This window comes from Crocodylus siamensis, chromosome 4 (genome assembly GCF_052110815.1).
Source record: "Crocodylus siamensis isolate JL-2025a chromosome 4, ASM5211081v1, whole genome shotgun sequence".
NCBI lineage: Eukaryota > Metazoa > Chordata > Crocodylia > Crocodylidae > Crocodylus > Crocodylus siamensis.
The window spans coordinates 94,382,218-94,408,265 of NC_143398.1; the positions used below are offsets into that span (position 1 = coordinate 94,382,218).

Consider the following 26,048-nt stretch of genomic DNA (forward strand, 5'->3'; position numbering starts at 1 on the left):
AAACCATACATGCTGCCAGTCAACATAGCTGTTGTGGGCTAGGATACTAAGAAAGTACTGGCAGAGATGCTCAGGGCTGGGGCTGGTAAGTGAAATTCACAGGATATCAGCTGTGAAATGTTTGCTGGCAAAGGATCGGGGGGGGGGCAGAGGGGTGCAGGAAGCTCTAAGTAGGGTTGGAAGGCAGGGACACCTGAAAGGATGTCTGTGTAGGGGGGCTCCCACGGCAGAGTGCCCTTCAGATACGTGCCCCAGTACCCAGCTCTAGCCCAGCCCCAGTTCAGCTTTCCCTCTCCGTGTCCTCACTGCTCTAGGTTTGCCTTGACCTTGGGGCTCATCTGTCTCAATTGAGTTGGGCTCTAGCCTGATTCATACCTCAACAACATCATTAACTAGGGAGATGACTATCAGGTTAAATCTAACTACCTCCACCAGTACCCCTACCACAACCTCTCCACTCCTGGGTGCCTGCACTGCCACCACTCCAAGCTCTGTGCCCCATGCCCAAAAGCGGAAGGAACTTGGGAGATGTCGCCCAAGTCCCAGCCCCAGCCCAGAGGAGGAGAGCCAGGCCCCGCCTCTGATCACCTTCCCCCGACTCCCAAGCAGCTCATTGTGGGCTAAAACTCTGCCAGCCTGCAAGGGGAAAAATCCACCTTTTTCTCCTTCAAAGGGGAAAATCCACGTTTTTCTGCAGGAAATGGAAAACCCAGATCCATGTTCACGAGGGAGAAAATTACAACAGAGAAAACTGATTTTCTAAACAACTGCTGTACAACTCAAATTTTCATTATAAAATAGGTAATTAAGTGAAAAGTTCACCAGATACCAGTTATTCTAAAGGACCAAAGTGCATTAAGACCAAAGGCAGCAAGGACTTGCAGAGAAGTTCAGTCTTCCTTCTGTTCCCCATACCCCAATCCTACACTTTGATAATTTTATGAACAAGCAAAATATTATGAACTGCATTAGTGATGGTTAACACTACCTCACCACTGACTGCCTAAGAGGATTTCATCTCTTTTGGGCAGAGGGCTGCACTCAATGATCTCCCGAGGTCCCTTCCAGCCCTAATGTCTATGAAATCTATGAAATCTTCTCACCCCAAAAACCTACTGACCACAAGGGTTTCCCCCTTGAGCGACTTCATTTCTTCCTGAATAATCATTTGGCTTTTGCATGAAGCAGAAAAGAAAAATGTTAAATACCCAGATTTATTTTTTTTAATGCATTAGCTAGAGGTGCACCGATATATTGGTTGCATATCCGATCCCCACCAATAAAAGGAAAATTAATATTATCAGCTATTGGCTTTTTTTTTTTTTTTAAACCAGTATAGTTAACAATATCACCCATAAATGTTGTGTGCATGCAGGCAGCTGCCACGCACATGGCCTGGAATTCAGCCAGAAAACTTGAAGAGCAACATCTTGCCAGTAAGTATGTGAGAGTGAGGGGCAGATTGAGGTCCCCCATACCAAGTGACAGTGAGGGAGTCGGGCATGGGCAAGCACTGCCCAGCTAGGGTGGTAAATGTGACCCAGGGGCCAGAGCCATGGGTAGCTTATCCATATGGTGCTGGGGGCTTGGGAGGGAGTGGCAGCTCTCTGCCTCTGCATACACCCTGAGGAGAGGCCTGTGGCCCCTGATTTGTGCATGGGGCGAGGGCAGGCTGCCCACTGTGGGTTTGCAGCCAAGGGCAGTGCTGGCCTCTTCTTGGCAAGAGGGCTAAGCCAGGGCTAGGAGTGGGAGGGGTGGCTATGGGGAATTTTGGGGTGGCTATAGCCCCCCCCCCCCCCAGTGCATAATGGCTAAGATCCCATCCTATAAAACTGAGACAGAAAATTCCCTAATCCTAGAAGGAATAGAAGTGTTCTCATCTTCAGCAAGCTTCCAACCTACAGTAAAAGGCTAGGGGTGTACTGATACAGATTTTTGGGGTCAATACCAATAGCTTATATTTAAGGAGGCATATCAGCTAATACCAATCCAACTTCTGATATCAGCTGGAGGCAGCTAGCAAGTCCGATGTGGTAGAAGGGGAGGGGGGAGGAAAGGGGCATGGGGGGGCACAGATCAAAGCCCCCCAGTGAGGGAGGGGGCAGGCACGGCCCAGATGGGGTGGGGCAGGGGGGTGGAACTGCAGCTCGTGGGGGGCAGGGGGAAAAAAGAAGATGGCTCCCACCACTGCCTGCATCTGGGGAGGGCACAGGGCACGTGCCCCCCCAGTTCTGCGTGGGATTTCTTTTGGGCTCGGAGCAGGCGCTGGCAGCATGCTGCACCCACCCCAAATTTCGTCACTGCTCCATTCCCAGCACTGCCACCACCAGCCGCCTGGTGCAGCCCCAGTTCTTTCCAGCGCATGGGTGAAGGCAGGGCACCGAGCTGAGAATGGGCTTGGCAGCTGGCAGCAGTGGCGCTGGGAGTGAAGTAGTGGGGAAATTTGGGGTGGAGGCAGCATCCTCTCAACGCTGCCAGCACCCGCTCTGAGCTCAGACCCTCCTGAGGAGCCCCGTGCAGATCCAGGTGGCATACCACCCTCCCCGGGGTGCAGCCAGCAGCAGGAACTGCCTCCACCCTTCCCACCCCATGAGCTGTGGCTCCACCCCCCTGCCCCCTCCCTTACCACAGGAGGTGTTGATCTACCACCCCCACACCCCTCCCCTGCCATCACACCTGACTTACCAGCTGGAGGCAGCTGCTGGCTGTGCTCCCTGCTGCCAGAGTGCTGCACTGCAGCTGCACACAGCACAGGCGTTAATCAGCCAAATTATCAGCCCCATCAGGTCAATTTCTGATACAGCCAATTCTCCTTATAGCGTACCAATACAATATTGGACTGATGCATTGGTGCACCTCTATAAAACACCCTTTTCCCATCTCTTCTTACTGTTTCAGACAACAAATGTCTACTAAGTTTGCATTTTTAGTAATACTGTCAGCATAATTTTCATCATTTTACTTGGAGATTTTTTAAGTTACTGAAGAAAAAAGTTATATTCTTTGTAGAAAAGAGTGTTAAGCAACAGAATTCAGCTGTAAGTATGAGAGTTTCTTGATAAGGCCAGAGCCTTCTTCTACAAAGTTACCTGAATTGTCTGTCCACTGTTTTAACAGCCTGCCTTCTGAATTCTCTGTACCTTCAAACTGCCTATTAAGCTAAATGATAAAGACCGCTAAACTGTATTTTGTTTAAGGATATTTTGAATAGATATAACATTTTACATATAAATTTAAGTGTTCCAAATGGCTGTCACTGACATCTGCCAATAATTTCCCTATAAATCAGAAAACACGACTGGGAAGGACTCTCAAAAAGGTCATCTAGTACATCCCCTGCCCAAAAAATACAAGTTACCCTTTCATTTCCACTTCATAGAAGGAGTAAAGAGTGCATTTTTAACAAACTAGAAAAATAAATTGTTGTGTGCCAAGTAGACAAGTCACTTCATCTTCAGATTTGTGGCATAAGACATCAGTATGCAATCAGCAAGAATGAAGTGCACAGACTGATCTGAAGCACCCTCCCACTCTGAATAAGAACACAAGTAGTGAAGGCCACAATGGAATAACTTAAAAGAGCTCACAGGACACTACAAAACAGCCAACATCAGAAAAAAAACCCTGGAGTTTTTCCTGATTATCCCAACAACTATATACCCTGATCCAGTTCAAGTATATTAGGGATAACAATGACTTGTGCATTTATAAAACTACCTGGAAATTCATCCAAGACTGATATTTAGACTCCTTAAGGCTCCAACTAACCACACTAGTCACAATTCTAGACTTATTCAAGAGGCTGGAGTAAACCTTTCTGCCTTTAGATAACTGCCTGGACCTTTTATCTATAATCAATAATCCTCTGTCAGTTTACAGCAATAGGGTCTGTTTCAGGTACACAATCTCATCTCCAAATAAGCATCCAACACACTTGGAAACAAAATGTTCCAACAAGAACATTTCAACAAGAAAAATTTTAAACAAAACTGTCCATTGCAAAGAGATGTGTCAAGTTTCTTCTAGAGGACTACAAACAGCTTGGAAAATTAACCTTTTTGCTGAAGTATAATGTTTTTATTTCCTTTTTACATTAAAACCAGGGTATTTTTGATTAATCAAGTTTGATACAAAAAAAGATACTACTTGGTGAATCTAGTATAAAAAACATACCTTTGTAAAAGTTTTTCCTAAATGAACTGATAAATTAAGGTCAAAACAGCATACATAAACCAGGATTTTAGTACAAGATTAAGACTGTATCTATTCCCCAGATTAAAAAAAAAAAAATCAATGTATATAACAATTCAAGGCAAATTCATTTTATTTTTTTAAACGTTAATTTGTGTTTAAAGAAAGCAAGAAAGTTTGAAAAAGCATCTGTATGTGTTAAGAGATGGCAATCAAAGCCATGTTGCAAAAAAATGGGGTGGGGGGGTAATTTCTCCTCTCCTCCCCCCCCCCCCACTCTATCAAAATGAAACACAATACACAGCAAATTAATTCAGGCAAAGAACTCCCTGTTCTAGCTTCTCTCCCACTTAAAGTGCCCCTTGGACACACATCTGAACTAAAAAGACGACATTCTACTTCATCAGTAGCTGATCACAGAAGAAACCTTACACACTTACCTCCATAAATCAACAACAGGCAACAGCATAAATACAAATAGTTTGGCTATCTGGACTGGACTGAACAAGCCACAAGGTCTGGCCTTCACTGCTGAAAACTGGTTTTCAGTTTTATGGGTTTTAGGGTTTTGGTTTTTTTGTTTTTTAATTTTAGGGTAACAAGTATGAGCTCCTCTTAGGTCAAAATTCACATTTACCATAAGGACAATTTTCAAGAAGCATTATCCTCACTGAGATTGACCATGAAAAAAACCTGACCTTACAGTGAAACCAAAATGCCTCATCTTCACTGTGTTCCACAGCTAACTCTCACAGAGTTAAAAAATAAAAATGCACCTTTTCCAGCTGTGAGGGCTATTCCTAAGAGTTATCAAACCCAGGATCCCAGATTAACAATAATCCCTCAGTGGAATTTACCAGTAATTTGATTTGTTAAAGATGCTTTTGAATTTCCATAAGGTCTTGCATGATGATATCTGTCTACTTTTTGAAGCTTAGCCATAAAGGCAGATAAGTAGAGAGGTACAGGGGTCAGACACTACTGTCAGTTTGTGCTAACTACTGCAAAAAGTGAAACGCAGGCTGCTTGCCAACAACCAGACCAATTGAAGACCTTCTGGAATTTCAGCCTCCATTTCAGACTCTTCTCTCTCATCAGGCAAAGCTGCTGCTTTATTTTTTTTATTTTATATATAATAAAATAAACTGAAATGTATTTGGACCTACATTTAAAGCTTTAATGTTTCTCTCACCATGTTAAAAGCTATAGAGCAAATGCTTTCTACCAATCAGACAGCAAGTTAAAAGTACTCCATCCTTGATTTGAAGCATGGAATTACATCACATTTCAAATGTCTTCTCTATTTGACTCTGCAAAGCAAATTTCAGGACTTGCGTGCAGAAAGGTTAAGGAAGCAGTCTAAGTCTTAAGTCAGTCATCAATTCCAAGACTGATTTTACTATTTGAGGCAGTGTTTCACCAAATTACATCATAAACTTTGAAATCTGATTATTACATAAACTTAATATTAAACACTTTGAAATACACTGTACTAAACTTGCATTTAGCTAGATTCATTTTTTAACTTGATATATTGTTCTTTGAATTCAAGATAACCCCATGTCAATACTCCTTATTGTACAAAGCTATTTTCATAGAATTTAGTGACTGCATGTTTCCTTCTTACAGTACCACCTGAACTGCATATTAAGATGTCCCTATTGTGATAACTGAACAGTTCAAAAGAGCTTAGTTTAACAAAAAAATACTGTATTTTCTTATAAACACATACCTTTCCCCCAGCGTACAGGGAATTAAGTGGGGAAGCTGATTATCTGTTTGGGATAGAAGTACCCTGCTTCAATTCTTGTTCTACAGTGCAGCACACCTGTGGTATTCCTCTTCAGCCAGCTGAGGGAGTGACTTCATTTAATGGCTCCCTGGTCTTCACTCCAGAATCATTAATGATTGTAATGGTCTCGATGTTCCACTAATCAAGCTAACTTTCAAGGGTGTTTTTGCTGTGTGCTACCTGCTTCTAATCTCTCTCCTCCTCTTTCACAGCCCTGGAAAGTCTTTAAGCTCTTCACAAAATCATAGATCCACCCATGGAAACCAGTCTTTAGCTACAGCTAGGGTTTCAGCTTTAGTTAAGCAGGGAAGGGAGGGCAAGTCAGTTGAAAGTTAGGTTCTGTGCCTGCTCTATGCAACCATGATTCTAGCAAGGTCTCTCTCATACAGAACACTGGAAAATAAGGCACACCTTGTTTTATGAAAGGCAGAATGAAGGAAAGTACAGTGTCTATTTAAAAACATATAAATCAGCTTATTAATTCACAAATGGACTTACTTGCAAGTTGACATCACATCTGGTGTATCAAGGTCACCAGAATTTTAATAGTTTCTTAGGCTGTATTAAATAAAATGTTCTGAAAATTGCCTTACTTACACTAGGTTAAAGTTTAGTCTACATTATAAACTATTACTCTTCAAGACTCCATTTAAAAGAAAAGTTTAAGGTTATTTTTTTTATGGAATATGATACTAGAAAAAGTATCAGCCAATAACTTAACTGTTTTGCACCAATCACTAAGTCTTCTGAATAGATTGTTCTTGAAACCGTCTTTAGAACAACTTTCTTTCAGACCAGGATGTACACAATTCCCACCCAGACTGAATAATAGCAGCTGAGCATTCAAACTTATAATTTTAGGGTTGGATAACAAGCCTGGAAACTACTTAGCCACATTCCCAGTTCCAGGCAGGACATTAGGATGAAAACATAAGGGGCAATCTATTCTTATTTTAAATCCTAGAGCCATCTCTCTTCCATTTTCCAAGAGACACAGAACTGCTTTTTAGCCTTTCCCCTAGCTTCTCTCTTTACCAACAGAAAAAAGAGTAAATTTTTGGGTGCCTTCCCCTCCCTTCATCTCAGAGCAAGTCTTTCAGCTTTTTTATACCAGAACTGGACAGACCTAATTAGGCAGGCCAAACAGACTTTAATATTGGTCCAAAGAAGTGAAGTACCTTTAATTAATAAAGGCTACACACAACTGTTGCACAAAGAACTCTGACTGCACATCTGTCACCAAGACCACTGACTCAGTACTTTACCGGGTACAATATTAATCTTTCCAGTTTTAGCTATCCAATAAACCAATACTCTATGTCTGCAACAAATTTCTGCAAAATGCCATCCAGAAATTTACCATGACATCTAAAAATATAGAAAATACCTGCTGACCATACCCCTAACAATTGTTGGTCTCCTTTTTTACCAAAAAAAACCCAAACCAGACCAGTTATAGTGGTACTATCTGGCACTGCTGTAAATGCAAAAGAAAACCAGTGTCAGAGGCAGCACACAAACACACACTCTCAAAAGAAGATTCACCTAAGCTGTTTGACTAGTGGTAATAAATTTAAATTCCTTGTGGCAACATAAAAGAAAGACACTTTCACCCAGCAATACTAATTAAAATACCTAATGAAAATGCTTTGTAATACACAACTGTCACTTTACATGACTGCTCTGCCTCTAATCTCTGAATGTTTTTCTATCAACTGCTCTTCAAGACTAAAATAAAGCATCTTTACAAACCTTATCAAAAAGATATACCTAAATGCAATTTTTTGTTTTTACACCTCAGCTGTCTTTTTATCATTCATTTATTTGATGAACACATGCAACAAAGAGAGTTAAATAAAGTTCCTTACCTTGTTCATTGCTCCAGGTTGTGGTCCTCTCAGTCCTGTCTGTCCTCCCATTTGTGGAGAGCCTTGCTGCAGGGTCTCAGCCAACAAGTTGCCAGCATTACCCATTCCTGGGTTTGGATATGACATGTTTGGACGTCCTCTTCCTGCTCCAATTGAACCGTTTATTACTTGCCCTTGCATCATTCCTTGTCCATTGCCTGGTGCCAGCATCCCAGGATTCATGCCAGCATTCATCCCTGTATTCATTCCTATGCCAGGCTGATTAACTGGACTATTTACTGTTGGCATCATTCCTGCTGTGGACTGGGCTGAAGGACCCTGGTTTGCCCCACTTGTGCCCATTGCCATATTGGGAGAAGTCAGCCCTGCCTGTGCCATAGGGCTTTTAACCATACTGTTTAAGATTCCCATTCCAGGGCTATTCTGTTGGGTTTGACTGGCCATGCCCTGGCCGGGTCCACCCACACCCATGTTGATGTTTGGGGAGCTACCAGCCCGTAAGAGTTCAGATAGCTGCTTGTGTTTAGAAGCAGCATCTTGTGCCATACCAAGGCTAGTTTGCAGCTGATTAATGTCACCACCATTGGTAAGTCCCAATTCTGTGGAGTTGATAAGTTCATCAGGTAAGTCATGTTCCAGATCAAAGAGAGATCCAAAATCTAAGGAGAGAGGAAGAAAGAGAGAAAAAAAAAGGAGTTTTACCAAAAAAATTAGAGTAACTAACATCAGGATACAACAGAATAAGAAAAAGTCACCAGATACTATATTCCAGGAATATTACTGTATCAATGATAAGGTGAAATTATTCAATATCTTGATAAATATAATTTCTAAACTCTGCAAAGAGGTCATAGTATAAAACCCTTTTGATTCTTGAGGCATTTTCTTACAACATAAATTCCCACAGCACAGGTAGTTTTTAGGGGCAGATCTCCTGGATGTCTAAAGAGCAGGTCTGTGAGCTCTCATTTCTTAAAACTATACAACTTCATTTCAAATTTTGAACAAAGATATATTTCCCCTAAGTATTAAGACAATTAAGCTAAATTAACTTTAAAAAGCTTTGAACTCCTAAAAATCCATCATCTTTTGCTTAATTCTATTCCAGAAGGGACTTAAATATTCAGGACCTTCCTTTCTAATGAGATATTAAGCAAGAAAAATGTTTATATGTAGTGTTTAAGATGCCTACAAAAAACAAAGTAGCAAAAAGAAACACATCAATTTTTATTCCTTTCATAGTTGCATTAAAATAGTCTTGCAGTTTTGACATCCAGATCAGGAAGACTTAGATATGCAAGAAATGGTAATCCCTTCTTAGTCAATACTATGCAGTCTATGACTGAGGACAAGAGAAAGCATTATGCATCCATATCATTCTGTTGCTATAAATATCCCTGCCTGCTGTTTAGAGTTAGCCAATACAATAAAGAAGATCTTCAGTTAGTGATCAAGTTTAATCTTAATATTTCTAGTGTATCAATATCACACTTCACAAATTGCGCTTCATAGATGCTCTATACTAGACATTTTACTTCAGTTCCAAGGAGAAAATATTTAAGATTGACTAATTATTCTGCTTGCTATTTCAGCAACTGCAATATTGATCAACACCAGTGAAAGTCAGAGAGGATAGCCAGGATAGCCTTTACTCAGGTAAAACTAAAAACAAAGAATTAACATCAGAAACAAGCAGTACACATGAAGTCTGAAATTTTGAATTCCATTAGAAATGTTTTCAAGACAGCTCACAAGATACTGAGCCTGAACTGCAAGACTCCAGCACCAAAATAAAAGCACCTGCAACATTGCAAGGATTACTTCAGAAAGGAAGAATAAGCATATAACCGAAGAAAAGCTTTCTGAAAACTGTTGCACAAGACTGGCAAGGGCTAAACATGCATGGAACAAGTTTGAAGCAGTGTCACTGATTTTTTTGCATGCACTTCCATCCATCAATGTGGCATCCAAATCCTGTAGATATTACCCTTGATTTGAACTGGAAGGGCCAAGAGGCAATTTTTCCAACCCCAAAAGCTTTATTTTTGAAATACTCCCTAGTTACATCAGTATTCTCTTTAAATGGTTTAGTTTTAGCCATCTGACTCAGTGAAATGCAACCAGCTTATCTACTGGCCTCTATTAAGGGAAAGCTTGCCCTTGGTCTTCCTTACACTAGGTAAAACTTTACACTTAGGTAGATCTTTCAGTTGCATCTTTCTTCTGATCAGTATATGATTTACTTTTCCTGTTCCTACTGCCTTTAAAATTAAAAGGGCTCAGAGAAAATAAAGGACTCATTAAAACTTGAAGTTTACACTATAAAAATGACAAGCGTGAACCTCCTATCTATATGCACTGGAGAAATGCAAGATTCATCCAGAGGCTGCTTACAGATGTTAAAAACAAAAACACAACAACAAAAACCAAATACACACATGCTTTACTGAAAGCAGCAGCATATTATTTCAACCTGGCTCCACAGCATCTCTATAGATCAGGTGCTTCGGCGGTGTTTTTTGGCACTTTTATCTAAAGCCAAGCCAATCAGCTATTAGATACATGCATACCAAAAAAATGCCCCACTAAAGAGCCTGAGCTATACAGACACTGGATGAGCCAAATTTAACTAACGCAATGCTTCTTCTAAGCATGCACGGGGGGGGGGGGGCACACCTACTTTAAAGTAAAGCGCCATGTTTGGGTTTCTTTGTTTTAAAGAACCTGCTCTTCAATCATGGGAGACCATTTCCTTTGAAAGTCTAATGTAAGGTGTTTTAAGGTTTATGCCACTCCTGTAAACTAACATTCTTTGTGGGGTTTGAAAGCTAATGCCCTATTTCACGTGGAAGGGCACAGGAGATGTAATTAACTGGTTTCTCCCTCCTAGATATTTACTTCCCAGTAGAAAAGGGCAGGGATTTATACTTCCTGGTCCCTAAAAACTGCAGTGTCCAGATACAAGAAAACAGTAACCCCTTACTGACTATCAAGCAGGTAGCAAATGGTCCCAAAAAACAAGCCAAACAATATGTGAATTAAATGTTTCCCCAAAAGACAAGTAAATCAACAGCTATGCAGAAATGAAAAAAAATAAAAGCAAACAAAACTGCAGAAAGATGGTTTGGAAACAATTCTATTTGGAATAAATACCAGCCAAGTCTTTCTTAGGTAAATTTCCCTACCTCTTGTTTCATAGCTAATATGAAGAAGAATGTCACTGGCTACAGATCCCACGAAGCATTATGAAGACAACTCATTTTTGACTAGGCAATATCCAGGTACCCAAAAAGTGTCATTCTAAAATAACCAAAAGATGCATTTCAACTCCCTTCTGAAACACCATCAGTTCATCTACTCCAAAGTACCTACAGTTTAGCAATTCCAGAATAATTCCTTTGCCAATTGTTCCCAGTACTTCTATGAAACCAACCTGCAAAAGCACAGCACAGCCCATGATGTTACCCTTTCAAGAACCACACATTCTTATGTTCACATAAAGCACAGTGACTTCTGGTATAAACTGATCAAACTGCTTGAGCACCACAACTTTCATAGCCAAAATACTGACAAAATTAGTCATCCAAAAGCAAAAATGACTGTCTCCTGCTGTTTTCAATTCATGGTTTCTTAATACACTATCATCCTTTGAGGGACAATGCTTCAAATATTACACCACAGTTACCAGATGGTTACCTTCCGTACTCTAGGCACAAGGGCTTTGCCATTATTAGTTATCTGTGTAGATAACAACAAAACCATGCACTATTATGGCTCATCTTAAACTTCCTTGACTCATCTTGTTAGGAGGGTCTGCAAGCCACAAGATGCACAGAATTTGACTTGCCATAAGTTCCTTTACACATCCCAATACTGCAATAGTATTGTATTAATTTCTACTAAATAAGGCACAGACCAGCTAGCTTGCCATAAAAGTATAGTAAATAAAAATCAGTGCACTTCATCTATCTTCACAGCACAAACTTGTCTTGTCATGAAACACTTGCACATTTGAGAGAATGCTAACAGACCTTTCTATGAAACTTTGGAATAGCTAGGTTTCAGCAATGCTAAAGAAATTAAGAATCCCCAGTTTCTGGAAGCTGTTCCAGGGCCCCAAGATCACCAAGAATGCTCTAAACCAAAGCGATTTCTGCACAATTAGAACAGAAAGCCTCCAAGCATTTGGTCTCCAAAGAATAGGTGCTCTAATTGAAGTGACAGTATTTCATATGCTGTGATGCTTCAAGAACCTTGGCATAAAAGTTGTGCAAGATGACAACCTGCAAGCTAAGCCCTGAGGTACGTTCTTATTATCAAGCAAAACAGGTCCTTAAGGCTTTAGTTTAGATCCCCTTCATTGTACTGCACTGGGAAAAGAGATGCAAAGTGGAATTTCAACAGAGACTTCATCTTTCACAGCATGCCAGAACTACTGATGTGCATGCATGAATCAGGTTATTCACAGCTCTACATACAAAACGAATCAATGAGTAGGTAAAGCCTGATACTGGAGCTTCCCTCAGCTTTGTCCACCAGGGACTCAATGATTGCTGCTTGAGACCCTTAGCTTTCACCATCGAGCATCAAGAGTAAAACTTGTGTTGATAAGTGCTCTGCACTCAGTGAAGGCTGCCCCACTAGTACTTCAAGCATAGAGCCCTGAAAGGGTCAAAAGGAACATCTGAAAGCTTCTAATCAATACTAACTGAAGCCTTTGGCTTCTCTCAGTACATGAAACATATACTATGTCACATATGTGCTTTCAGACAGAAGCAATAGCAACAAGGCACTAAGATAAGGTACTCCTGCATCATGATGTGAATGTTATCCAGGAACAGACTAGGGCACTGGGGCAAGAAAGTGCCCACTAAACACAAGTAGCATCTTGGCTGGCCAGGTTCACGGTTAAGACACAACCCAAGTGGCCTCAAAAGCAAAGGATAACAACCAAACTGGGGCTAGAGAGAGGAAGAAAATCCAGAGGACAAGCTACAGGCAGTCCTTGGACTCGCAACACAATTAGTTCATGAAAATCATGCCTTAAGTAGAAACACTGCAACTCAGAACCAATTTTCCCATAGGAACAATGTTATAAATGGAGGGTTGGTACCTGAACCAAGGCCCGATACCCTATTTTCACCAAAAATAAACCAAAATTTGTAGACGAGTAATATAGCTACATTGATGTATTTACATTGTAACTAGCAATCATATTGATTTGGAAGGACTTCTTTGAGGTGACTGCTGGATTTTTTGAAGGGCTTTTGGCTGGAGTCTTCTCAGGAATCTTGGCTGCAGGTTTTTTCTAGAGTCTTGTCTGCTTTCTTAAAGAAAGTGTCCAAGGAAGTTTGAACAGATGCTCTCCAGGGAGATGGGTGAAGCAGCAAACTTGTTCGCTAGCATGGTGTCAGCTCAAGAATCGTAAAGTCAAAACTGAGGTCAGAAAGTCGAAACAGGGTGTCAATTTATAAGTGTAAGTGCTGTTTGTTGCAACTCAAAATGTCTTAAGTCAAGGATTGCCTGTGCACCGTAACACAAGAATCTTTCCTGACCTTTGAAGTCAACAAGCTAAAACCAGGCTAAAAGCATGTCAATTTCACTATAATTATCTTACTGCAGTACTGTAAGCATATCAAAGATTAATGCAACAAATCCTGTCCTCCAGAGAATCAGTGAAGGAAAGAGATGAACATCTGGAACAAGGTTCTTTTTACCAATCCCCTCATAGACTTCCCCCTGAAAGCAAAATCAAATCAAATCTTTGGATATTTCCAAAACTTGTATTGTTGAAGAGTTACTGTTGTGCCTGAATAGACAGTTTCTGCAGGGAACTTCATCTATAGCATAGGTGCAACAGATTGGAAGTTACAATTTATAGCAGTTGGAGATTCAGGTGAATTGTGACCACAACTAGAAGCTGGCATCTAGTCACTACAGCTATGCTTTGGTGCAGAAGAGTTTTCAGGTAAAGCAGCCCAAGCTCTGACTTGCCTAAGGAGCTGAGATTCAGGAATAGGAAACATGCCAGATGATGATCTGGAGTAAGTCAGGTTTATTTTGTATTCTTGGGATTTAGCAAAGCTTAATAGTGCTTCCACTGTAAACCTCTAAGGCAGCAATTCCCTTCAGGCAGAAGTTAAGCATACAACATCTCTGTGCCTGACAGCTTTGAAATTGTTTTGGTTTTTTAATTGTGTGGCCACTTCTAATTAGAGAGCTATGTTTATCTATACTATTTCTGCATTCAGTAGAATGAATCTACTAATTTGATTCAAGACCAAAGGAAAAAAATTCAGTCAGGCCCTAAAAATTTTTCATTAAAAAGGTCCAGACTCAAGGGCTAGAAAGTTCAATTAAAGACTAAGAATTCCAATGTACTAGAAGACCAATCCCTACATAACCTGAAGCAGCTTTATCCTTTTGTTCCTAAATAGTAGAAGCTCGATTGAGAGCTGTCAATTTCTTTGCTGCTTCACCCAAAGCAAGCCGAACCTTTCTTCTGTAATACATTGTGCTTTGGTAAAGAGAGCCTCTGGCATTAGATTTTGTTATTATTAATTCTTCTCACTGTAGGAAATTTAGCTTTCTTGCACCCTGCCCTCCCTTTCTCCCACACCATCATGCATGGCTTAAAGGTCTACTTCTGTGCATTATATTTATGTGTTTCAAGGAACTCAAAAGAGAAATAAGAGTCTTAATTCTGAAGTGAGACTGCAAGCAACATCCTCTGTAAACATTTTCAAGCAGGACAGGTTTTCAAAGTTGCTTTCGAGTAATTGGAACCAGTTTGCAAATGAAAGCACTGAAGCAATGTTAGGAGAGCAGAGCAAGTGCTTCAGACAGAGGGTTTTGGGGTTTTTTTAAGCAGCAAACCAAAGTTTATTGGTCAAAATGCTCAACTTACTGGCTCTGGATGCATAGTACCTTAAACTACGCTGTAAAATCCTGTTATAGGCAATCATTTTTTGCAAGTTACACAAGGACAAGGAAATACTGTAAGTGGCAATCGGTCACTCTTGCCTCTACCTGAATACATCTGTTTTTCATTCTTGGTGCAGATCTTACATTTTGTCTAATTTATCCACATGATCTCATTCTCTGAACTCAAATACAGATTCTGTGTCAAGGCCCTCACAACAAGTCTTCCATTTTGCTCACAAATGCAATATGAAATTTGACTCAGGACCTGACCCAAAGCATACTAAAGTTAATGGGAAGGTTAACCTCCATAGGCTTTGTATTGGGGCCACAATGAAGAGCAGTAAATTTACGCAGTATCTGACTAGCCATATGAAAAGGACTGCCATGCAATTCCCATCCTGTGTTTTTGGATGCAGCATCAAAAGAACTTCCTGGCTTTAACAGAAACTGCTTTTACATCGAGTTTTTGTACAGATTAATTATTAAAAAATGTTAAGTTCTACAAGTGGTCAAAAATTATTGCTACCAGCAAGGGCAATACAAAGTTTTCAGTTTACTCTTTTCAAAAGTGGCTGATGACAATTCTCGAAGAAGGACTATGCCATTGTCCTAGAAAAAAGGCTAGTGCTTGCATCAGCTCTATGGTATGGATTGAGTACTCATTTCAAAAAGAGGGGATGCTTAGATGAGCTAAAAGATTTTAAGGAGAAAGTTGCAAGCTATTACTATTTGAGTAACTCCAATTAGACTTGATTGTACTTAAGGAAGAGCCTCTGAATTAATTTTGTACAGTAACTACTGACCCAAGTTAAAAAAAATTAAAAAGACAGCATTCAACATTTCAATAAATAACATAAATAAAAAACATACCAATTTAAGAATCTGTCTTAAATCCAAGTTAATAATTCCTTTAAATCAATGTAATGCTTGATATGTTCCCCTGTCAAACATGGGCACATGCTATATATATGGCATTTCAACACTGGTGGTTTTAAACACCTGCTTTAAGGTAAAGCAGTTTTCAGATATATTTATTCAAGAGTCATCCATGAGCACTCCTCTATGTGAAAAAAATATAAAAACAGTGTTAAACTTGGGGAAAAAAGATGCAACAACCCAAAGCTCTCAAAATAAAAAATCAATAGCCATTTAAATATAAAAGCAGAATGCCTGCAAGTAAGAAAGAGATCATGCTATCACTTTTTCCAGTACTGAATCATTGTTGCCTAGAATATACACTGAGCTGTTTAACTTCTGTTCTGGACCTATTTTACTCCACTGAGCAAACCAGGCACCTGCCTTCGCCAGATTTTTTTATTTTAAAATGCACAGAATTCTACACAAAGTAGAAAGTAAAGGTGAATGGGCTTATTTAGCTCAGTAATACCACAGACCACTAAGAGAAAGTGGTTCTGGAAAGAAGAATGAAAAGTCATTCAGTATTGTACTAGGATGAAATAGTTTTCTACCTAGACCACTAAAAGGCCAGTAGCCCTGCAAGACCTGGGGTTAAGTAAAGTAATCTACAATTTAATCACAGCATACCCTAACCTCCTACAACAAACAAATCTATTCACCCCATACTTACAGTTTTACAAAGCAAACAGTAAAATCAGTAGTTTATGCTCAAATTATCTAGTCAAAATGTTGCTCAATATTTTAGAAGTTCCTTTATGGGAGAATCACTGCGCCACTCCTGTTTATGCTTCCTTAACGTCTGCAGAACTCCATTCAGCCTCTTGTGAAAATAGTAAATGAAGTGACAAAGGGAGTATAGGTGTGATTTCATAGTTATTGGGGGAAAAGGAAAGGAGACACTCCATTCTACATCCATTTCTAAAGCTCCTGGACATAAAATCTCAAGGAAAGGAGCAAAGAAATGCAACTAGCTAGGACCTTAACGTTAGGTCTCTTTTGCTGATAGAGGCAGTTGAGATCATTTCAAAACTGACTTGGAAAATCCAGTACAATTCCTTCATCTGAACACAGGTACTGTTCAAAATTGCTGACAAAAGAATACAGATTTACTTTTTATTTTATTTTTACAAACATTTCTCTCTCTATACGCCCCCACTCCACAAAGCAGTTATTGGTCTATGAAGTAATATTTGCATGCATAGGAAAATTAAGTGTTCTTTTGCTTTGTGCTAGGTTCAGATACTACAAAGCAACATGGTTCTAGAAAAAGATGCCAGACCAGGCCTGTGGGTACATTACTTACTGTATGGTAAACGACAATACCCATGTATAGAATTGCTATAATTTATGCCCTGTTTGTTGGCTTCATATAACCAAATTCAATGCAATCAAGGGTGTTTTGCATGCCAGAGCATAGAGCCATATGCAGAGACAGATGTATTTACTTCAACCTGCTGCTACAGTTTAGGTAAAGCTTGAAAAGTCAAATCCTTGGAGACAGGTATACACAGTTTAATCTGACAGGAAACAATCCAGTAAAATTACTTTGTTTGTCAGCTAACAAACCTAAATGACTTTAGGCTGAATCTTCACAGAGAGGGCATTAGTTAATGTGAAAAGAAAGATTAAAAGAAAAAATATTACATTAGAGCATGCACTGAAAAGCTGTTCCTGCTGAACCAACTAAGTAAGTTGAGGAGAAGAAACTAAAGACAGCCAACCAAACAACGGAAAATTGTTGCAGTAGGGATGCATACAAGTCAGAGGAAGTTCTCTAGCAAAGAAAAATACTGCACAATCAGGACAGAGCAAAGATAGCTAGCAAGATGCCAAAATTCTTGCAGTAAAAAATTCAGTATACATCCCCTCTAATCCAAAGAGACACACACTCTATTAAAAAAATAAAATAAAATAACCTCTACTCCTCGAGGCTCTTGCCCCGCCCTAACACACAAGTGCACACTTATTTTTAATGTATACACATAAGCAAAAAAAAGTAACTGGCAAGATTCCTAATTAACTCAGGACCCAGCCTAATAATTTTTTCAGGCTAAATCCTTATCTCCACTTAGTATAAAATAATATACAAGAAGCCACCTTATGCAACACGATCTAAAATAAGGTAGGTATGGTTGCAATCTAATGTTCCAATTCCTGAATTCAAAACAACAACAAAAGAACAAAAACAAAACCTCCCCCCAACAATCTCTGATTTACATGCTAGACATTTACTTTTTAAAAGCCATATTCTACTCTTAGGGCACTCCCTACGGTGCCCAAGACTCTGTTCTGCATTTAGAATAAAATATTATAGATTTAGAGAGCTTGATTTACAGTAAACACATTGCTTTTTATCTGAAAATTGTGCCTAAAACTGCAATGTGTGCATACACCTCACAGAGTATTCCCACTTCATCAGTCCATTCACACAGCATTTGATGAAGCAGACTGTTGCTTCACTCCTTTCTGAACCCCTAAGTACTTATAGTGCCACAGCACCCTACCTTCTCACTGAGAATAGTTTAAGAAAAAAACTGAACTATTTGCAGCTTAGGAACAGATTCAGCAAATTCAAAGTCAGCAAGACCATTGATTTTTTTAAGTAAGTATCCTAAAACATGATAAATCACTGTTCCTCTAAAAAAAACCCCAACAAAAAAAAAAAAAGACACACAAAAAAAACCCCCAACCCCCCCCAACCAAAACAGGTCATTATTAAGCACAGTGTTGTTTTGATTGGCCACTTGACTATAAACTGGAAATCATTTCAGTTTCCTCACATTATTGTTTGCCTGAAAACCAATGATAAGAACTGCCAAATGTTACAATATGCAGTAGGGATGGCCAAACTTACTACCCCCTCTAGCTGCAACCCAAAACCTTGACATAGCTGAGTACCATAGGACACAAAACTTAGGATGTGCATGCCCAAGTTGCTGATCCACACCTAGCAGCCTCTCTCAAATAGCAATTTGTTGTTAAATGACTTCTCAGAACAGATAATAAGCAAAAGCCAAAAACTAGTAGAAAGCAGTAAGTCAACACTTCCCCTTGCTTCAAAAGCCACATTTAAATGCATGAGCCACAATTTGGTCACTACTGACATAGCTTTCTATCTTTCAAAACACAAATGAAGGGGTCTCTGCTCCTCTTCTAAGAGTTGAAAACAGTTGTGGGGCAAGAATGATGCAGAGAGAACTTGGCAGGAAAGGTGGTAGCCTGTTTTTCTCTATTTAAATTGTAGAAATTAAGTAATATGGGGGTCTTTGATATATACCAATGTTTTAAATATACCAACTAACTTTCAGGCCTGAAAATAAATAGTTCCAATGCAGAACACATCTGACTGCAAAATACATTACTATTTTGTATTAAGGGGTGCAGGATGACAGGTCTGACCAGCAAGTCAGGACCTGGACTTCACCTGTGCTCTGCCAATGACTACTTGGTCTGGGACAAATCATTTATCCTTCCTGTGCCTGTTTCCCTTCTTCCCCTTTGCTTATTTAAATTATAAGCTCTCTGGGTAAAGGACTGTCAAAACAGGTATCTGCATGATACCTAGCACAGCTGAGACCTCTAGACACTAGGGAGATACAAATAAAAAAAAGGTTTCATTAAACAAAGTTATTGCATTACAGCAGTTGATCACATAAATTATCACTTAATATAAAAGAGGCACCTAAGCAGGAGGGCAGACAAGAAACAGTTACTCATCTACGTTTCAGACAGAAAGGGCATGCTAAGCTAGAAAGGAAGAGAATTCAAGTAAGATGGGACTCCTGTGCAAAAAAGAGTACTTAGGCCAGAAGGGAAGGGAACAGGCTAAAAGGTAAAAAGATGAAGTTAAATAGATGAAAAGAGAAAAAGAACAAGTGCATAAAGGAGCCTGAAAAATTAACAGAAACTGTGTACCCGTCTCTGGAAAAAAAAAAAAAAAAACAGGGAACCAAGACTCCAGGCAATGCACATGCAGAAAAGAAATAACCCACCACATTTTAAAACGGATGAAAGTCAAATCTTTGACACAAAGAATCATTATACTAGTTCAGATGAGATGAGGGCAGGAATAAATATTATTAGAGGAGAAGGTTTTAAGTACAGGAAAGAGATTTACACACCTGGGATATGAGGAAAGTGAGAGGAGAAGGTCAGGATGAGTTTGACAAAAGGTACAAAAATCAGGATTTATAAAGAGGTGAATATTAAATTGGAGGGAGATTAAAGAGGTGCTCATTTTGGATGAAAGGACTGCTATCAATCAGCAGAATCCAACTTCTGCATAGACTAAGTTGAAGTAACTCAAAGCACATACTACAAGCACACACACCTCTCTCTTATGGCAAATCTGTCTTAATAATTAAAAAGAATGAGTTAACTGGAAAATTTTAAATACACTTGAATATTTATCATTTTGAACACCACTTTGGGATCCAACAGCCAAACAATACTGCACTTCTACTACAATGTTATTTCATTTACCAAGGAATATGAAATCCAAGGAATCTTCCAAATGTCAAGTATGTTAGAAAGTAGTTGCTAAGAAGAGAAAAAATCTTGCCCCAAATGATTTTTAAGACAATGTGTGATGCTAAGTTTACAATGCATTTCAAGCATTTCATTTAATAACCAAAAATTAAAATGGAAGACACTGAAACTCCAAAACAACCAACAAAAAGTACCTTTGCCTGTAGAGTTTATATGTGCTGAGTGAAGGAAACTGCACTGGTCAAAGGCACTTATGTCCATATAACCATGTGCACATTATGGCTTTTTGTAGCATAAAATTGTCCAAAAAAGGTCACATTCCTAATCAATCTTGCTTTACTAGTAAAAGTTGCTAGCTAGAACAGATTCAAGGGTTCTGATTTCATGGTCTTTGCAAAGCTTAAGATTTCATGTGCACAGACAAGCATCAGTCCTCCTTCCCACCATTCTTGTTATCTCTTTCCACTGATGTGGTAAAAATCTTCTCTCATAACTCTTGGGGAAGTCAAAAGAAATCCTGCTCCTGAAATCAAGAGCTGCAGAGAATGGAGAGACAAGATACAAAACTAACTACTAATTTACTGAAAGAAAACTAATTTTCAATACAAAGACTCTCTTGAGCTATTCCAACGGGGTAAAAATACTTTAGAATTTGTAATCAGTATAAAGCTGCAGTGAAACACTTGAGCTTGCTGGTAACACGGTATTCCTCCCGCCGCCCCCACCCCACTTCCCTTCAGGGCAAGGAATTTAAGCCACCAAATTTGGAACGCATTTAAAAATTCTAAACTAAAAACATAGCACATTCTATGGCATTAAAACAAAAACTACATTCAAATAGAAGAGACAAAGCATCCAAGGCTTCTGAGGTATAGCATGGGAAGGAAAGGACTATGTATTCGATCAGACTTGCAGAGTGGGGGGAGGGTTGAGGTGGGTTTTTTTTGGTTTAACTAATATTGACACCTTTTGGATACTCCCAAGACATCTTGTATTCTGAAACAAAAGCCTTAAACCATCCATAGTTTGTGCATTCTGAAAACAAACTATATAATCTTGATCTGTAGTAACAAAAGTAAGAAATGAATTACAGACCAAACCTAGACTCCTGTGCACTAAAATATTTGACATCTGCTAGTTTGATCATGAGCAACTCATACGGAAATGTTACTTTCAGACCTCCAGTCCATCAAATCCACATTTTCAGATGTAGACTCAAAACCAAATAAAGTTAATAATGAAAGAAACCAACCAAACCATGCCTCTATACACCTGCATGCAAAGCCAAATGGCACGACTATGTATAAAACTATAGCGTAAAAATATAATGTTCCTAGTAAGTATGCAATTAAGGTAAAAAATGTTCCCATATACTTTTGATAACTTAGAAATGGGGACAATGCATTAAATTCTATAGTTGGGATTTACCACAATACACACAACTTCCACTAATTCAAAGTTAGTTTGAGAGCAAAGAGAGAAAAAAAAACCACTGTTGATGAAACTAAAGTTGCTGTTTATGGACACAGGAAAGCAAGACAGCAAAGGCAACAGGAACAGAAGACTACAACCCTAAAACCCTAACATACTTAATACAGTATTCCCAAACCCATAAAGTTAATCCACTACCTACTTTCCCAGGACAAAGAAAAGTCTTCATCAATAATCATTTTGTGCAACTATGTGAAAACAAATATCATTATCAAGACCCTCTCCAGGTTGGATTGTAGAAAGCTTAGGGTTAGGCAGGCTACAAAGAAAGTGTGCTCTCTTTTATGCACATTAGAATTCCTGCAATTGTCCAACTAGGTACAGTAAAAGTCTCCCCACACCTATATAGCAATTCCTCAACTATTAAACAACTCAAGAGATCCTGATTAAAATGTGCAAGATAAGTCAATATCTGCACCTGTTATATACTCCTACACAAACAATATTCTTATACATTAAATCTGACTGAAAATAAGGTCCTGCCTTTCCGGCTTTTTTTTCTTGTAAAGAAAAATCCTTAAGAGACATTTTGAGCTAACCCTATAACCTATAGCAAGATCAACACCAGGGCAAAGAAATTAAATTAAATGTGAATAGTACTGAACTTAAGTATTCACTTTCCAAGTCTGATACTAAAAATCAACAAATGGGTTGGGTCAGAGAAAACTTCCTTCAGCCCCCTTCATTGTTTACTAGGAACTGGACCTGTTGACTTCAAAACTACATTAACCACCTCAGTTTTTCAGCCCACATAATACTGCCTCTATCAAACTGTGCCCTAAAAGTTCTCTGTAAGCTAAAAAAAATTACACAGAACTAATTAACTGTTTATTTATGCAGAAGAAGGAAGAGAAACAAGAAGAAAACTTTAAGATGACTGCAGTTAAACTAGTGTTCAACCACAACAGGACATTTAAGCATCTTGTTTACTATCAGGTGGCCAACCATTTTTCATTCTTCATTTTTATGGCAGTGCAAACAACTGAAATGAACAAGACTGGTGGCCATCAGGAACAATGCAAACTTCTGCGTGTGAGACAGGGAGGGACAGAGTCCCCAGAATTCCACTGCCCAGAAAAACCTAAAAGTGAATTTTAAGAAACTTCTGAGAGCAGGTGGCTTGGTGCTTTCATAAAGTAAAATGATCCCCAAAGATCATCTGCTCACCAGAGGTTCATTAAAAAGCAGACACCTCACTGGAAACTTCAAGAACAACTCATTCATGTTTGCTGATGATTGGGACACTCAAAACTTGCATCCTTTAGTGATATTGCTTCTCTGTTGTGACATTTCTACATAGCAGTCTTCCCCCCTCTAAAACACCATCATTAAAAAACCTTGCAAGATTGCAAAGAACACCCTCTTCATCTTCTCTACCTGGTAAATCTACATGGGAATTTCAGACATTTTGGTCTCAGCAGCAAAGAAATAGGAGATGCAGAATGAACTGCACTCCATATTGATTCTTAATGCAAATAAGGTAAAATACTGCATGTTTGTATGAAGATATAAATGCTCTTGGTGAACCCATGTACCCCATAATCTTTATTTTAAACAGAAATTGAGACAGGTAAGTTTGGAAATAATCAAAGAAAACAGCAGAATACCTCATCTTCAGAGATCCTTGTGCAAGAGAGAAAAAGTGAAAAGGAACAGTTAAAAAGTCAATAATATAATCAAAGTGAAATGAGGGGGAAAACTGAGAATGGAAGAGAATTAAACCATTTGCTAAGAAAAATCTGAATGCTATATAAAAACCTTACACACAAGCCACAAAAACAACCCCATGGGCTGACCCTATGTTTATTTGCACGCACACACACGCACAAACACACATAGAAAGACAGTCGAGAGAAATGCAACTAAGATGCTGCATGTGTGTACTATTGCCTATGCCTGCAACTAGAATGGAGATGGAGAATAAAGATCTCTGAAAGAATTACTGCTACAAAATGGATGGGGGGGAAAAAAAAAGGGGAAAATTAAGGCTTTTCTGCAAATGGCCAAACGCACGAGACAGCCAGCTTAGGTTTCTAGCCCTTCCAGTAAATAAAGAGTAACAACAATTATCCCCCTCCAGCGAGATTAGCACAGAAGAGATGCAAAGAAAGGGGGTGCAAGGAGGGAACATAGAGGGAAAGGGAAAGGAAGAGAGTGCAGAGGGGGGTGCAGGCAGGGAAGAAGTAAAACCGAAGGTAAGAGGAAAGGGAGAGACAAAAACAGCTCTGGGTATACAGCTGGGGTAGTAAGAGGGTGGGGGCCTGGGCCCCTGAGACTGACCTGTGCCATCGCTGGCGGACACGGAGAGCGCCGGTGAGGAGAGTTTAGGCCGCTTGGCTGAAGACGGGCCCGGCTCCACCACATTCTCGGCCATTTTTAATTCTTTTTTAGACAAACAGCGCAGGAGGCTGGGGGGGGAGGGAAGGGGGAACCCCAAGATCAGCCCCTTTCTCTTGGGGCCCTGATTTGGCTGAACAACAACACGGAGAGAGGGGCAGAAGGATCTGGAGGAGATGAAAGGGGGGCAAGTTCCCCTTTTTCTGCCCTTCAGGCTCAGTCTCTAGGCGGGTGGCAGCGGAGACGCGGGGCAAATGCAGGCAATGGGGTGGGGGGGAGAGAAGGGAAGCCTTTCCCCCGGGGCCAAAGGGCAGCTGCGGATGAGAAGAGCAGCTGGGAAAGCCCCCACCAGCAACAACACTGCCAAAAAATTTTTTAAAAGAGATTAATAATAATAAATCAAATTTAAAAAAAAAAAAGAATCAAGCTGCCAGAGGCCGCGTCTGATCAATCCCGGAGGGTACACTGCTGCTGCTGGTGCTTCTTCACAGCCACCATCATCTTCATCATCCTCCGGGGGGTCTCCTCCTCCTGCCGCTGCCTCTTCACCGCCGCCATCAGCCTCTTCCTCCTCGGCGTCGTCCTCCTCCTCCTCATCGCCACAAGGAGGCGGGCGAAGGAGGGGAGAGAAGGTGGGGGGGGGAAGAGGAGGAAAGGAAAAAAAAAAAATCACCGTCCTCTAGCAGCGCCTTCTCCCTCCGACGCCGCCCTGCGAAAAAGCCCCGCGGCAGGGCCGGGGAGGGCGGCGCGTGTGCGGGGCGCCCGGCTCCCCGCCGGGCCAGGCACTAATGGCTGCAGCGCGGGGAGGATGAGGAGCGTCCCAGGAGCCTCCGCTTCACATCTTGCTGTGCGGGCGCTGGAGCCGTGGCGGTGCTGAGGGGTCCGGCCGGGGCGGCGGCGAGCGTCGCTCGGGGTCTCGGCAGCGCCCCCCCCCGCGCAGGCAGACGGAGCGATCCCCCCGCAGCGGCGGCAGGAGGAGGAGGAGGAGGAGGAAGCAGCCGGCCCCTCCCCCCCTCTGCCTACCGCCCCCCTCCCGAGCGGGCGAGGCCGGGGCTCGGGCGGGCCAGGCTGTCCCCGCGGGGCGCGGGGATGGCGACTCCCGGCCTCCTCCGCCCCTCAGGCGCGGCGCAGCCTCCCTCTCGCCTCCGCCATGGCCGGGGGGTGGGGGGGGCGGCGGGGGGCGGGCGCGGGGCGGGCTCCGGGCTGCCCTGCCCAGCTGCCGGCTGCGAGGGGAGGCGGGCGGCTGGGGGGGTCCCGGTGCCTCTCTCTGCGCGCTCTCCGCCTCCGTGCGGCTTTGCCCGTGCGGCCGGCGCTGGCCCGGGCTCCGGTTCCCTCCCTCCCTCAGTCGCTCGCACACAAACAAAATGGCGGCTGTTGTTTCTTCACTCTCCCGAGTCCTCCGAGAGGGAAGCGAGCGGCGGCGGCAGCAGCCGGAAGTGAGCCAAGAGGCGGGGGGGAAGGGGCGGGGCCTGGCGCCGCGGCCGGGCTCGCGCACACAATGGAACATGGGGGGGCGCAAGGCTGGGGGGCGGTCACGAGGCGTCGGCGGCCACTCAGCGCGCGCCGTGCGCCGCTCCCTTCCGCAAACTCCCTCCGCCCCGCCCCTCCCTTAAAGGGGAAGGAGAAGGAGAGGCCAAAGCCCCTCTTAGCCTCCCTGTGTTCGGCTTTTCTGTTTCTGTCGGCCGAAAAGCCTTCTGGTGCTTGGGGCAGGCCCGTTGTCGTGCCGGGGCTGTCAGGCAGGGGGTGACTGCGCCGCCTGCAGGGGGGCCACGGAGCCCTGGCGCCTAGCAGCCCGTCAGAGCTCTCTTCAGGCTGCGGAGGCCGTCAGTGTGGAGGGGCGCTCTGTACGAGCCAGCAGGGCTGGGCCCGGGCTCCGCGCGTGGTTCTACGCACGCAGGGGCGGTCGCAACCCGGTGGGGTTTTGGGGTCCGTCTGCACTGCCCTGCACAGGCTGCGTCGCCCCGTCCTGCTTCCCCCGCAGCCGTAGAATGCCAAGCCCGGCAGGAGCGGCCTGGCAGAAAGTGCCCTCGCTCGCTGCT

General features: G+C 41.6%; 1 protein-coding gene across 2 annotated transcripts in view; it reads right to left on the reverse strand.

Annotated features, from left to right (window-relative positions):
* EP300 (EP300 lysine acetyltransferase) overlaps positions 1-25,447 on the reverse strand; it is a 105,551-nt gene extending 80,104 nt beyond the window's left edge. For both annotated transcript variants that reach the window (XM_090042958.1, XM_090042957.1), the window contains exons 1-2: positions 23,953-25,447; positions 7,852-8,510 (exon numbers count right to left, since the gene is read on the reverse strand). In XM_090042958.1, coding sequence (XP_089899084.1) covers positions 7,852-8,510; positions 23,953-24,046 — 753 coding nt within the window. In that variant the 5' untranslated portion in view covers positions 24,047-25,447. The remainder of the gene's footprint in view (positions 1-7,851; positions 8,511-23,952) is intronic.
* Between the last annotated feature and the right edge of the window lie 601 nt (positions 25,448-26,048).